Raw genomic sequence first — 16,072 nt, forward strand, 5'->3', positions numbered from 1 at the left:
CTCATGGTTGCGGAACCAAAGATGGGCGACCCCGGAAAGATAGAATGGTACGTAACCAACCTTGTCAGCTTCAGACCATTTGTTGTGGGCACTCGCTCGGTTGTACGATGACAGCCAGTCCTCTACGTCATGATCGTCAGTGCCATTGAATATGGGAGGATCCCGTTGGCGTGGCGCACCAGGACAGACGACCAGAGGCGGTGCCATGGGTGGCGCAGTACCCATGGCACCGCCTATGGTCGTCTGTCCTGGTGCGCCACGCCAACGGGATCCTCCCATATTCAATGGCACTGACGATCATGACGTAGAGGACTGGCTGTCATCGTACAACCGAGTGAGTGCCCACAACAAATGGTCTGAAGCTGACAAGCTTGGTTACGTACCATTCTATCTTTCCGGGGTTGCCCATCTTTGGTTCCGCAACCATTAGGCGGAGGAGGTTCCGCAACCATGAGGAGCTGTTGTTCAGCCTGAAGTTTGCGCACAGCAGGGCGACCGAAGACTTCTTGAAGTGCCGTTCGGCATGCTGTCCAGGTGGAAAAGTCCACCTGGACCACCTTCCACCAAATGTCCATCTTCCACCAAATGTCGCAAAGCACTTTGAGCAGTGAGCGTTCGCGACTAGAACGCTGGAGCAGCGAGAGGTAGTGTAGCCGATCGAGCACCGAAACAAGGATGTTCTTTCTCGTCGTCGTTGCCTCTCCCCTAGCCACAGCCCCACTGCTCCTTATTTTACAGCACCACACACACACAAACACACACACACACACACACACATGGATGAGAGGGAGGTTGGCACTCACGTGACCGGGGATCCAGAGGGGGGATGAACAAGGGAGGGGAGCTAGGTAGACCACATACGAAAAGAAATATTTCAGGGGCAGAGAGTGGGGGTTGAGATGAGAGATCACTTCCTTTTCTCATCGTGTCATTATTTCACTAATTTTTCTGCAGATCTGGCTTCAACCTGAACATTCGTGCAACCTTTTCTTTTGGAAACTCGACTCCTAGGCTCAGTCACCGGGATGCTTGCGCCACTTCCCAGGATTTCTTTGACGAATGCAACTGTTTACCCTGCCATATTTATTTGTGTTTTGTACTTTACTTCTCAATACATGCTGCCAGATTCATTTTCTTGTAGTAGCTGTAACACAGAATTCCACTTTTCTCACAGTGTTTAATACAGTAGTGCTAGAAGTTTGCAAGTTATTAACACTTGTATAAATTACACACCATGTTAACTGATATACAGTGTTAATTGACACTGTTTAACAACACTGTATGCAACATTATGTAAAACTGACATTGTTGATGAATAAATTTTAAAAGTGAAATGTAATTTCTATGGTAGTTTTGATTTATCCACATAATCCTTGGTCGATTCCCTATAGTGGTATGAGAAGACTGCTTTTGTGTGCAGAAATGCACCTATCGAGCTGCAGCATGCCCCATTCGCGCAAGTGAGATCATCTGGAGGAGGCTGCACCAAGGCACTGGTGCCAAGCTACATGATGGTTCAGCTTCAGCACAAGCAAAAATGGCACCAGAAGAATGCGCATGATCGACGAGTGTCTGGATTGGCAAAAGCCTGGGAAGAGGGGAAAAAACAAAGAAGGCCTGCATCAGCGACATGCTACACACTCGCATTTATTCAGGCAGGCTTGTAGACAACTTGCTCACTTCCCAAGTGTCCAAAAACTGAAATCCTAGTGTCTAACAAGAATGCACTTGAACCACAAAATAATAAACATACTACTGGTGAGAACAAAACCTTTGGAGGCAGCACTTAAAAAATAAATAGAATTGAAGCAAATATATGCATAAAAATAAATACTTGAAGTGCAGAATGCTGATAAGAACTTATTGTACATAGTTCGCAGGCATACTCATGGGCATGAGTCAGTGAATGAAGAAACTTTATTGCAAGCCCGGTGAGGCCATGAACTCGTTGCGCACACAGCTAATTCCTGACCGGGCCGGTGGGCTAGACCTACTCATGTGGCATATGAGCTATTTTTCAAAGGTACTTGTTCAAGGTTGACACGAATATGAAAGTTCACTATTACAGATATATTCAATGTGAACATAGAAAACACCAGTAAGAGAGGCATGTGTACAAACTTAAGTTAGGTTTATACAGAATACATAGCACAGCAAGAACGAAGGACAGGTCGAAACAGGACAAGCACTGACAGTGACCGACTTTAGTTTGGATCCTGAGAACACTGACCCTTTTTGTGTCGATCCTGTGGGCGCTGCCATGTTTGATCACATGGTGACGTGCCCACTGGTTGCCTAAGGTGTCTACAAGTTTACAATGGATGTGTACGACGCCGGTGTGGCTTAGCAAACCTCTGTTTCAGGAGATATCACAGACGATGACTGGGTGGACGACACGAAGCTTTGGTTTCAGAGTTTCAGAGTACATGTAAAAGCACTTTCGGAGCTGGTTAAGCTACGTCCAAATGGCATGAGCAGTGTAGTTGGCGCTTCTAAAAGTGGGGCTAAATGTGTGTTCCAAGCTATTCAAGCTTTTCTCTTATGAATCAGGATCAGCAAGTTTCGCTTCATGTTCTTTATCTGGCAAATACTTTGAAGCAGCAGCTTGTCACATTTCTGGCTCAGTAAAATTTCTCAGTGTGTTCACCATCTGATTATTTTCTGTCTAATTGCTCGCGGGTGTGCTCAGTTCTGATACATTTGTTCTTACAGGGCCCAAGGCGTGAAACGTAGCTTGTCTGTGCATTGTAATACCTTGTAGCAAAGATGTATCATCTCTGGTAACTCGCGTACTCTTGCGGACCATCATGAAACATTCAGCTTCAACCATTCGTATGCTGTCAGTGTAGTCAGCCATTTATTGCGCATATAAAGTGTGCATATATTCAAATGTGTGCCCATTCACCTGTCCTATGCTTGATACGTTGGTGACAGAGTGGACGTGAGTAAGTTTGCATGCCAGTTGGGGTAGATGTGTGTATATAACGTGTGCCAAACCTACTATGACAGGAAATGGCACTACTTACTCCCTTTGTTATTGTTCAACGAGCAGTGCTCACTCTTGCTGACGTTCCGGGAAGTTTTTTCTTTGGAGGTTAGCGATACAACGCTGGCAGATGAGTGAAGGCTTTTATTCTGGGGGAAAGTTGTGGCATTGCAAAGAGCTGGCAACACAGGCTGTCCTTGAGTAGCAGTAGGCCGTGAGCATGGTCACACAGACTCATTCCATTCCTTAATATGCCAGTCACTATTCTCGCAGCCAACTACTGCACACGCCTTCAATTCACCGCTCCAAAATTTGCAGCACGATTGAAGCACAGTGCGTTAATGAAAACTCGGTTGCATATTGGACAGCTCATCGCACAGAAGGTAGATGCGGTAATGGTTTTGTATTTCTGTGCGCGCCGCCGAAAGTGCCATCTCTTTTCTCTAGAACAAAGTGCTCCGTGGAAAGAGTCAATATGTACAGACATCTGAATCTGCAAATGGAACGAACTGACAGAGAGGAAGAAGGTAAACTGCCACGCGCAGTCTACACCAAGAAGTCAAGATGGTGTGTGGCAATTTACATTCTTCCTCGCTGTCAGTTCTTTCCATTTGCAGATTCAGATATGCGTACATATGTATGCTAAAGATCCACAATAAAACCTTAGTTGAAGGTCAGCGCCTGTCCTGTCTCGACCTGTTTTTTGTTCTTGCTGCACTATGTATGTTGTACAACGATGAATTACCAACATGCCCAAACCTATTCCCTCCTTAAATTAGGCAATGAGCAGTCTCTGACAGACCTCTCCCTCGGTACATGACACAATGAAGGCAACATCACCAGCGCTTGTAGAGTGGGTCTGGTCGGTAAAATGTCGCCTCTGCGTGGCAGGGTGCAGTCGCATAGTGCTTGGTGTGCGCCAAGTTGACACATCTTTTTTTCGTGAGCATCCGCAACAATCTCGTCAGTCAGATTAGCAGTAGTGTGTGATGGAGAACACTGGTGGGTGGTAAACTGCGTGATAAAAAACTGGCAAAATAAAAAAATGCTGGTTTTTTTACTTGCAAAAGTGTGAACAATGTGGTGGTTTTTGGTTGCCTGTGTGATGGACAGTGACATCATCTGTTCTTCAGAAATGCACTATGTATGTTGTTGTGTGATGGAATGCGCAGCAAGAAATAGCAATGGTTTCGGCTCATCTTTCTGTAGGGAAATGGAACACATTGTCACGTGGTTGTGCGTACGTTTGTGGTGTAATGCACGATCAGCAATGCAACTTGTCGCAGTGACCAGGCGTCGACAGAATTTCTGGGCCCATCATTTTTGTACAGGTAGAAAGGAATGAACATCGGGTGGATGTCTCATTTTCTCTTTATTCAAAGGAATGAGATGCGATGATCATTGAGTGCGAATATCTCAGCACTGTTAGTGCTGTGTGAAGAAAAGAAATTGCTAGAGCATAATCTATTTGCTTAAAGGTACAACTGAATATGAGCTCCTACCATGTGTTTTGACCATTCCGGGAACAGCGTACGCCTCGCCATAAGGAATGTGCATGCGCTACCAGCATGTTTTTACCGTTGCCCAACCTGCATGTGCACTCTTTGCCATGAGGATTGCACAAAACGCAACCCACTAAAATCATTATGCAGATCTCATGGGTCTCAACTAAAACAGTGAACTTTTTTGTTTTATTTCTTGTTTTTATACTTGCGTTTCCATCACAAATTTAAGCTGTGATTGTGCATATAAGAACACAAAACTGGGTTATAATGAACACATTGTTGTGCCAAAAAAGGAAAAAATAAAAAAATAAGGACTTGGGAGGGAGAGTACAAAACAAAAGATTGAGCGCTGATTGAGTGCTGATTGTTTCGTACTCTCCCTCCCAAGTCTTTATTTTTTTCCTTTTTTGGCGGAACAATGTATTCATTGGATCCCAACCAACTCGCCCAGCAACAAGTTCTACACAAAACTGAGTCTTTTAAAGTTACAAGCAGCAAAGAAAGGCCACATGCGCAGCAAAGTTAATGCACAACTAATTATGCATTACTTATAATATGCTTCGTGCATTTGCATTGTGATGAGTAAAAGGGTAAATTAATTAAAGTATGGTGTTTAACATCGCTAATAAGCAGAGTGGTTTATGAAGGGCGCTGTAAAGGAGAGCTTCGGATTTGTTTTTCACCACCTGGGGTTGTTCACCGTGCACCTAAACCATGGTAAGGACTGTTTTTTAATTCCGCCCCCATTGTAACTTAAGCACCGCCACTGCGTATGGCTGATAGTTGTAGACGAAGTTACTCTTGTATATCATTTAAGATTACAATGTAAATGGACATAAATTAAGTGCATTCATGTCAATACAATGCAAAATGTTTGCCAAAAATCAGTCATTTAAGCGAAGCGTCGTGTTGGCACTGAGAAAAGGTTAATCTTCTGTTGTAACATATTTGCTTTTGAAGCATAATGTAATTTTTCTGGCTCTTTGATCTGCAAAAGAGCATAGGGTGATTTCTTAAGAAATCACCATATGCTGATTCAAGGACACCATGCACTTGGCAACAATGGTATCTTAATATGCCAGCCAAACGGGGACGGTTACTTTTTAAGAACAGTTCGTAGATGCTGTCCCTTCAGAACATAGCAACATGCGAAAATTGTGATTGCAGCAGCTTAGATAGAAGCAGTGCTCCTATACAGAGAACCGGTCGGCTGTACGACCTTTGCCAACCAATGCCCACCTCGGAGGTGCGGTACATGGGACGGGCACATGCAGTGACGTCAAGCTGTTTGCAAACGGGGGTGAGGGTCTGTGGGTGTGATCACTGTGAAAACAACTGTGGTTCTAGCGGATATATTAGAGAAAACTTTTGGTTTTTGATGACTATTGAGCAACTGTTTCATTTCCAATGGCCCTTTCATAAAGCCCACAGAACAACACAATTCTATAGGATATAGTGCTTCAAACATTAGCATGAAACTATGTAGACAAGGAAGATTCGCAGTGAAGCAATATCTTTAAATACCTTCTTCTTGCCCACATGTTTTCATGGCGCTCTATGAAAAAAACCAGGCCTTGGGTACAATATTGTTGAGCTCAATGCTCTGGTGTCAGTCAGTAAAGAGAGTGCTAGAACCCATCAAAATCACTTCCCGCCAGCTGTGGTGGTGTTGTAGTGTCTGGAGTGGAAGGTGTCGACACCTCCGATTGGTTTCGGGACAAACTAACATTGGACGGAGTTGAGATCACTTCAAAGATGCCCTGAGAAGCATTATTGCTAAGGGTTGGGGTGCTGTGGCGGTGTGAGTCTCGAAATGAGCTCTTTGCTGCTTTCTTGTGCTTCGTGGTGCTATGGATGCTGCTCACAGTAATTTCAGCTGTATCCATGTTAAGAGACTTGCTTGGCATTTGTGAAAGTGACATTGCATCAGACAGAGAAGCCTGGCTCTGATAACTTTGTTGTTCTAAAGTGAACCGTTTTGCTGCAGTGTTGCTCAGATATCCAACAGTAGCTGGTGCTTCGGGTGGGTGTTTACTGGTGGATGACGCGGAGCCGGTAGATGCCATCTCCTCCTGAATTGAGGAGACTAAAGTGCTGTCATGTGAAGACAGTGAGCTCTTGGAAGCTGAATTTTTGTTGTGTGGCTTCTGTGATGTTCTGGGCTTTGAAGCCAAGCTAGAGGTTACAAGATGCTTTGTTGAAGAATTTTTTTCTTCAGCTTCTGACAGAGCCGACGCCATTGAAGCGATACTATTGAAGTCATACCTGTATCCCAATGAGCCAGCCTCACTGTCCAATGTTTCCAGTGGAAAGAACTCGGGTGATCCCAGTGTACTAGACATGAGCTTGGAAGGAACTTGATCAATGCCAAGCAGCTCTGAGAGCCGCTTTGATGACTCTAGTGGAGCAGCTAAAGTGTCGCTGAGCGTTCTTCTTGGCCGACTGCCCTGTATGGACTCCTCTGCAGCTGCCTTGAATGAAGTGGCGTTCTTTTTGGGGCCTTCTTTGTGTCGAGTGACTGAAGAAGTGGCGTCGGCTGTGCTGCTGTTACCTTGATTTCTCTTCTCTGAAATGATCTGTTTGGCTTTGCTTTGGACAAACACTTGAAAAGGCTTTGCCTGGGGAGGCACAGGTGGTTTTGATGCCACGGTCTTGCTCGTGGGCACAGGTCCACGAGTCAGGATGGGGCGGCTGTGTGTGCTTGGGTCCCCAGTGTGATCTCTTGTGGAGTACAGGTCATCACCTGAGCCTGAGCGAACACTACTGGAATATCTTGGTGCGACCATGGGCAGTTGTCCAGGACATGTCACACTATGCACATCCTCAGACTGCCTGGCAGCCTGTGGTACTTTCTCGATGGGATCCCTGGGAAGAAAACGAAAGAGAATAAATGTGTGCCTCTTTTTGCTTCATTATGCCTCAAGGCAGCATAGTAATTGCACACAACAATCAGCAGATGAATTCACCTATTTGTGCTAGCGCTAGCAGCCAGGAAGACTTGGAACTTGATGAAAGCCCTTTCTATGTCCTTCAGCAGCGCATCTGAAACCAATGAATATCCAAGCTGCTGACAACCCTTGCACTGCTGAGAACGTAGTTGTCGATTTTCCTCAAAGAGCTGCAAAAGAGAGAGAGAGAGAGAGAGAGAGATAGCTAAGTTTGTATACGCTACTATATGCATGTTAAAATTGTGCATGATAATGAGTTAACTATGGGCCTTGTCATAAGGCAGGACTTAACTCAGTCAAGTTATGGGTAAGAACAAAAAACTGACCTCAAGTAGTTTTCTTTCCACTATTTGCCTGGCTTCTTGCTCGTTTCTCAAGGTTTCTTGGCATTGACGCAGGTCCTCCTTGAATGGCGCAGAAATACAATATAAGTTAATAATAATTATTATAATAAGATCAAAAGCAAAATAAAGTTATTGGACATATGTGAATCGGATTACACAGATTAGGTTTCATAATACAAGGCAGAGTTCAGAAAAAGGTTCTCAGCAAAAGTGAATTCAGATGTGCCTGAACACTCACCTTGTTCTGATTACTTAGTTTTAATTACCGTAAAGATTTAGCCATTGTTTTCAGTAACAATTTCAGTACTGTGATGATTTACAATGTGATTTACCTTTACCTAGATTTCCATGCAGTCCCCATTCATTTTATCTCTATATAATGCCAGAAGTTTGTAATATCATCGCATACGGGGATTTGGAGCCGGCACGCTGGCTGACGCGCAGCTAACACTACTGTTGGTTATGCAGGTCCTTATTGCAATCGGATCAGCGATCCTGCTCGGTGTGGATGGTGACCGGGCACTGCTCCCACTATCGCCGAAACCGTCTTCATCAAGCGAAATCGGATGGGCCACGACGACAAACAAGTTTGACAGCGGATTGCCAGTCATCACCGCCTTACATCATCGTTTAAATGAGCCACTCGTCGACGACGAACTACCAATCCCTGTTGAGCATCGAGGACCACGTGACACCAACCGAACCTACTTAACCGCGCAGCACTTTGGCTTCGTGGGATTTGGAGCCGGCACGCTGGCTGACGCGCAGCTAACACTACTGTTGGTTATGCAGGTCCTTATTGCAATCGGATCAGCGATCCTGCTCGGTGTGGATGGTGACCGGGCACTGCTCCCACTATCGCCGAAACCGTCTTCATCAAGCGAAATCGGATGGGCCACGACGACAAACAAGTTTGACAGCGGATTGCCAGTCATCACCGCCTTACATCATCGTTTAAATGAGCCACTCGTCGACGACGAACTACCAATCCCTGTTGAGCATCGAGGACCACGTGACACCAACCGAACCTACTTAACCGCGCAGCACTTTGGCTTCGTGGGATTTGGAGCCGGCACGCTGGCTGACGCGCAGCTAACACTACTGTTGGTTATGCAGGTTAGTACTTACTATCCATTGCAACTTCATGGTGCGCTATATGCGTTGCCGGCTCCTCCCACGATAATTGCTACTGCGCACCATCGCAGACGAATGTGCGCGCGAGTGTCTTGCCGAAATTGCCGCCTCTTTGTCAATAGAGTGTTGTACTTGATTCTTCTTTTGTTGCTATCGGGCGATGTCGAGCTTAATCCTGGACCTCTCACCGAAGCAGCAATGGAGGTACTTAAAAGTTTACAGACTGGTCAGGCAGCAATCATGAGCAAGCTAGATACCATCGATACCAAGTTAGCCAAACACGAGGCTATGCTGGCGGAAGTAAACAGTAGGCTTGGTGTAACTGAGGAACGGGTTGGAACGGTAAATAAATTAGTGTCGGTTCAAGGAAATGCAATACGATCACTTGAGCAACAAGTATCTGCAATGCGAAAAAAAAACGTTGATCTTGAAAACAGAAGTCGCAGGCTTAATCTTGTCTTCTATGGAATAAATGACGGAAACCATTCTGAAACGTGGATTCAATCCGAAAACTTGGTTAAAGATATTTGCAAAACTAACCTGGGGATCGAACTGAATTCGATACAAAGGGCACACCGAGTAGGTCGTTACAGTGATAGGTTCAAAAGGCCAGTCATAGTAAATTTTTCTTCATATAAGGAAAAACAGGATGTCTTGTCAAATGCTAATAAGTTCAAGGGGTCACCCTACAGTGTGGATCAGGACTATTCATCCGAGACCCGAGAAATACGGAAGCATCTGTGGGAATACGCAAAAGTTAAAAAAGCGGATAGCAATAACAAGGTAAAGCTAAACTTCGACAAACTTATTATTAACGGAAAGACCTTCACGTGGGACAAAGAAAAAAAAGAAGTTGTTCCATTCAGGGAACGGTGACGCAATAGAAAGAAAATGAAACAAGTATGTCGTAACCTCGTTGCTGTTGTAGTAAACTGTAGGAGTATAATAAACAAAGTCGATGAATTCGCCGGTCTGATAGAGTCTGTCAAGGCTGACATCGTTTTTGGCACAGAATCGTGGCTGAACCCGTCTATCGCGGATAGCGAAGTATTCCCTAAAGAATTCATTGCTTATCGGAAGGACAGGCCCCGCCTCGGTGGAGGGGTGTTTTTGTTAATTCACTCTTCTCTTAAATCATTTATGCTAGATCTTGATACCCACGATGTCGAATCAATTTGGTGCTCAGTCACCCTACCTGATAACTCCTCATACGCTGTTGGATCATTCTACAGACCACCGAACTCAAACTTCAAACTGTTGCAATCTTTGTTTGACATCGTTTCGGAGGCATCCCGGCAGCCTATTTTGCTTGCGGGTGACTTTAACTTACCTGACTTGGAATGGCTTGAAGGTGAATGTGTATGCAAAGTTGACAGCCGTGTTAACTTAGAAATGAAAAATCTTGTAAACACCTTCGGACTATTACAGTATGTCAGTGCTCCAACTCGGAATAGTAACATTCTGGACCTTTTGTTCTGCAGTTCCCCTACACTTATTAGCTCGGTTTATATAATACCAGGAATAAGTGACCATCACGCCGTCATTGCAAACATTAAAACAGATATTAACCGATCAACGTCACGCACTTCAAGGAGAGTTTTTTTCTTCGAAAAAGGTGATTATCCTAGTATCTCCCAGGAGCTCCTCGATTACTTGCCGGTTTTTGAATGTCTTGCTGAGGATTACGACATCCATGGTTTATGGCGGGTATTTAAAGATAAACTGCTTGAGCTTACGGACAAGTATGTTCCAAGCGTAGACTCCACCAGACTCAAAAAACGTAAGAAACCCTGGGTGAATTCGCGTATTCTCAGAATAATTAAAAAAAGAAAGAGAGCATTTAATAGATACAAAAGAACTAAAAGTATGAATCACATAAAAAAGTTATCTGAAGTAACACAGGAGTATAAGTTTGCTATAAAAAATACGAAGGAAGAGTACTTTAAGACACTCAACGACAGAATGAAAACTAATCCTAAACAATTTTGGAGGTTTTTAAAAGGATGCGGATCAGATTTTGTAGGAATAAATGAAATTGTTTGTAATCAACAAATAATTACAGACGATTTTGAAAAGGCAACGTGTTTGAATACATATTTTCAATCTGTCTTCCTACCTAAATCCAATCATAGCTCTACACCACATGCAAGCAGACTTCCTTTAATGGAACAAGTTGAATTAAGCGTTAGAGGCATCGAGGCACTCCTAAAGGTGATAGATGAAGCCAAAGCAAACGGTCCGGATGGTATATCTCCACGTATACTAAAGCGGTGTGCTACACCTATCTCGATGTACCTTTATTTAATCTATGAGAAATCGCTATCCACAGGACTCTTACCTAATGACTGGAAAACCGCTCAAGTTGTACCCATTCATAAAGGGGGTTCGAAAAGAGATGTCGCGAATTACAGGCCGATCTCACTAACATCCATCTCGTGCAAAATCATTGAGCATATTATATATTCCGAGATAATGCGTCACATAACAAATAATAATATACTAATCAAAGAACAACACGGGTTTCGGAAAGGTCTATCTTGCACAACACAATTAATTGAATTTTATCACGAATTGGCATTCGATGTTGACGAGGGAGGACAAACAGATTGTATCTTTTTAGACTTTCGCAAGGCATTCGATACAGTGTCACATCCACTTCTTCTTATTAAACTTAAAATGTTAAACATTCACTCAAGCGTACTCGCTTGGATTGAAAATTATCTGTCACAGCGCCGACAATGTGTTGTTTTGAATGGAAAAAGCTCGGCATACGCTGATGTGACGTCAGGAGTCCCACAGGGCTCAGTCTTAGGGCCACTTTTGTTTCTACTTTATATAAATGATATTTCTGTTGGTATTTCATCATGTATTCGGTTGTTTGCCGACGATTGTGTTGTTTATAGGAAGATTAAGAGTGAACAAGATGCTGCCATGTTACAATCTGACTTAGAATGTATTAATACTTGGTGTTCCACATGGAAGATGAATTTGAATTTAAAAAAGTGTGTTCATGTATGTTTTACAAGAAAGAAGAAGCGGATTGTAAATCTTTACCAGATAAATAATACCCTGATAAAAAACGAACCTATATACAAGTATCTAGGTGTGACGCTCTCATCCGACTGTTCATGGTCTGCTCATGTAGATGACGTCATTGTAAAAGCTGGTAGGGCACTCAATTTTATTCAGAGGAACTTGAAATGTTCACAGCCGAACCTAAAGAAAACTGCTTACTTAACATGTGTTAGACCAATTTTGGAATACGCCTGTGCCGTCTGGGACCCCGTGCAGAAAAACTTGATTGATAAGCTGGAAAGAATTCAAAACCGAGCTGCTAGGTTCGTCCTGTGGCGGTATGGGCGGAGAGAAAGTTGTACTGAAATGAAACTTGAATTGAATTGGGAGCTGCTTTCCTCTCGGCGGAAAAAGTTGAGACTGAAGTTTTTATACCTCATATTTAATAATAAGACTGGAATTAGCAGTAAAAGCTACTTGAAAGAACCACATTATATTTCTAGGCGTAATGACCATTCACTTAAAATTCGCGAATACCGTGCCAGGACGCACTTGTTTGCGGATTCCTTTTTTGTGAAAACTATTGTGGAGTGGAATCAGCTGTGTGAAGAGCAAGTGTGCTGTACGAATGAAGATTTGTTTTTTTCCCTCCTGTAACCCCCCTGCTATAACGCCTTCGGGCAATGCGGGGTAATTCTTGAATAAAGAATAAAGAATCTTTTACAACAACTGATCCTGGCCTTGCTCTCATCTACCCCTTGAACATTAGGCCAGAGTAAAAAAAAAAAAGGATTTCATTTCATTAGTACTAGCAGATATAGCAAACAAATGATTTTATGGTGGTGCATTTCACAATTGCCTCAAATCAGGTGAAGTAATCCTAAGCTTTAGGAAAGGCGATCATGAAAGCATCACTAATTATCATCGAAATTGCATTTTGCCTTTCTTTATCAAAGTAACTGAAAACGTAATATACAAATGCTTGACTAATGACTCATCCAAATTTAAACTAGTGTCTCCTGATCAATTTGGCTTCTGAGAGGGTTTGTCAACACAACTTCTGCATTGCTCTCGTGAACTGCACTTAGAAAGTGGTACTGTGTGATTTGAGCTTTTCTTGTGCAGCATTTGAGGGGCATCCATTTATATTTGCCAAGCAGTGGCCAAATGTCAGCATGCTGCACAGCTTCAGCAAAGAATGAGTCGTATCCTGAGTAGAGTAAAATTAGCCATTGTGTGTTTTCTTTTTCTCTTTCAGGAAATTTTTTCCTAGGCAAAGTATTTTCAACTCTGTCCAGAGTGCCTACAGCATGCTTATTTGTTACTTTCTGAACACTGTTTTGCATAGGAAATGAGGTATTTTCTTGCACATCCAAGACTATAATAAGCAAGTTTTTTTAAAACAGATGTTTGTCACTAGTCCTCCATGACATGAACGTGGGCGCTAACACCGTTTCAACTGTTTACTTGAACTCATCTCGACACCACACGGAGAGCAGTTTCCAGCGGGCATGAGGAGCAGCACCTCTTACAGGTGGCAACAGACACCGTTCACACGGTACTCAGGTGCGACAGCAGTGCCCGGTGCATTTTGACAGTCACGCCGCAACGTTGGCAAGGTAACAATATTCCATGTGCAAAGCAAGTCCCACGTACTGGAAACCCATTATAATGAAATTAGGTGCTGAATGCAATTCGTGCATTTTGGGGCCAGATTACCATATTTAGTACTCGATTCTAAGGCACCCTTGATTGTAACGCACACCCATCTTTTGTGACAAAAAAAAAGAAGAAGGGAGCCCGCCCCCACTGTAACGCGCACCGTTTGCCATGACCTAAAGAAAGAAAAGACCTTTACAGTGCCGCGCACCTCATTCTTTCTCACAGAAATACAACTTTCTCTCATTTGAAAAAAAAAACAAGAAAAAAAAACAACAAACAAGATGCTGGTGGGTTGCAAGTAAGGCCAGTCAAATACGCAATAAATAAAATTGCTCCTGTGCGGACATATATATATACATATAACTTATGTATTTCAACGGGCGTTTTTCCATCCAAAATGCAAGTGGCTCGCGTGGTGGCTTTATATAAGAAAGGAGACAAAAATGACGTCACGTATTATAGACCAGTGTCGATACGGCCAGCAGCAGCAGCAGCAGCAGCGGCGGCGGCGGCGGCGGCGGCAGCAGCAGCAGCATTTTATATTCACTGCAGGATGAAGGCCTCTCCCTGCGATCTCCAATTACTCCTGTCTTGCGCTAGCCGATTCTAACTAGCGCCCACGAATTTCCTAATTTCATCGCTCCACCTAGTCTTCTGTCGTCCTTGATTGCGTTTCCCTTCTCTTGACACTGCTACATTTCGCCTACGACGCGCGGTATAGCCGGCGTGGATGACACGGACGCCGGCGCTTCGTTCAAAGCGGCGGACATTTTGGCCCGTTCGGAGCTGCCGCAACGCATCCCCGCCAAGCGCGTCCAGGCATGTTTCAGTGCCACGTGTCTTCGTGTGTGCGTGTGTGTGTGTGTGCCCACGCTTGTCAAAGCGCGGCAGCCGGGAAGAGGAGCTCCCCAAGTGTGAGGCGAGGAGGTCTGACCGGCGCCGGCCCGACTGATGCGTCACTACACGCGTCTCAACATGTCTCTCAGCTTGTCCGTGCCCTGCTGTCACGTGGTCTCATTCCGTGACGTTCCCTCTTGCCCTCAACTCCAAGAGTATAAGAGCAGCTGCCCCCGGATGCCAGGAGAGAGGCTCCGATTTCTTCTGTTGAGTAACGTGCTCTCCCGTCTCTCCACTTCGGTCGACCTGACCGGCCGCTCTTTTGCGATGCTAGAATAAACAAGTTGTTCTGTTAGCAGTCGACTCATGCTTTGCCAGGACCTTCGAATGCTTCCAGTTGTGCCCCAGGCCGCCAGGCCAATGCTACCCTTGGGGCTTGCGACCCAGTTGCAACAACTCGTGCCAGCGGTCCGATTGCAACAACAGGCGTCAGTGCTGGGATTCCAACAACACCCATTCTGTAACCCCAATGGTCCAACGGTTACCTAACCTGTGCATTTCATAACCTGCCCAGCTCCAATTTTTCTCTTGATATTAATAAGATTATCGTCTATACCTGTTTGCTCTCTGATCCAAACCGCTCTCTTTTTGTCTCTTAACGTTATGCCTAGCAATCTTCATTCCATCACTCTTTGCGCGGTCCTTAACTTGTTCTCAAACTTCTTTGTCAGTCTCCAAGTCTCTGCCCTATATGTCAGCATGGGTAAAATGCATTGATTTTACACCTTCCTTTTCAATAATAATGGTAAGCTTCCAGTCAGGAGCTGGCAATGTCTGCCGTATGCAATAACTAATTTTTATTGTTAATTTCCTTCTCATGATCAGGGTTCCCTGCGATTAATTGACCTAGGTAAATGTACTCCTTCATAGACTCTAGAGGCTGACTGGCAATCCTGAACTCTTGTTCCTTTGCCCAGCTATTCATCATTATCTTTGTCTTCTGCATATTAATCTTCAACCCCACTGTTACACCTTCTCTGTTAAGGTCACCAATCATTTGTTGTAACTCGTCTGCATTGTTGCTGAATAGAACAATGTCATCCCCAAACCGAAGTTTGCTGAGATATTCGCCGTCAACTTTTACTCCTAAGCCTTCCCAGTTTATTAGCTTGAATACTTATTCCAAGTACGCAGTGAATAGCATTGGAGAGATTGTGTCTCCCTGTCTGACCCCTTTCTTTATAGGTATATTCCTGCTTTTCTTGTGTAGAATTAAGGTAGCTGTAGAACCTCTGTAGATATTGTCCAAGATATTTACGCAAGCGCTCTGTGCTCCTTGATTCTGTAATGCCGCTATGACTGTTGGCATCATCTCTACTGACTCAAATGCCTTTTTGTAATCCATGAAAGCTATACAGAGAGGTTTATTATACTATGCGGATTTCTCGATTACCTGATTAATGACATGGACAGTGATCCATTGTAGAGTATCCCTTCCTGAAACCTGAATGTTCCCTTGGTTGACTGAAGTCCAGTGTTGTCCTTATTCTATCGGAAATTACCTTGGTGAATATTTTATATAATACTGGGAATAAGCTAACAGCCTATAATTTTTCAGTTCTTTAACGTCTCCCTTCTTGT

The 16,072-nt window shown here is 44.0% G+C and overlaps 1 protein-coding gene across 2 annotated transcripts in view; it reads right to left on the minus strand.

The window, feature by feature from the left end:
• Window positions 1–1,183: 1,183 nt before the first annotated feature.
• LOC135908621 (centrosomal protein of 78 kDa-like) overlaps window positions 1,184–16,072 on the minus strand; it is a 102,461-nt gene continuing 87,572 nt past the window's right edge. Inside the window, exons 9-12 of one of the 2 annotated variants that reach the window (XM_070537864.1) lie at window positions 7,766–7,843; window positions 7,458–7,609; window positions 6,757–7,356; window positions 1,184–1,588 (exon numbers count right to left, since the gene is read on the minus strand). In XM_070537864.1, coding sequence (XP_070393965.1) covers window positions 1,429–1,588; window positions 6,757–7,356; window positions 7,458–7,609; window positions 7,766–7,843 — 990 coding nt within the window. In that variant the 3' untranslated portion in view covers window positions 1,184–1,428. Of the gene's footprint in view, window positions 1,589–1,622; window positions 7,357–7,457; window positions 7,610–7,765; window positions 7,844–16,072 lie in introns of those variants that run through there. The other variant, XM_070537863.1, reaches the window with a different exon arrangement.

The sequence above is a fragment of the Dermacentor albipictus genome, chromosome 4 (genome assembly GCF_038994185.2).
Source record: "Dermacentor albipictus isolate Rhodes 1998 colony chromosome 4, USDA_Dalb.pri_finalv2, whole genome shotgun sequence".
Lineage (NCBI taxonomy): Eukaryota > Metazoa > Arthropoda > Arachnida > Ixodida > Ixodidae > Dermacentor > Dermacentor albipictus.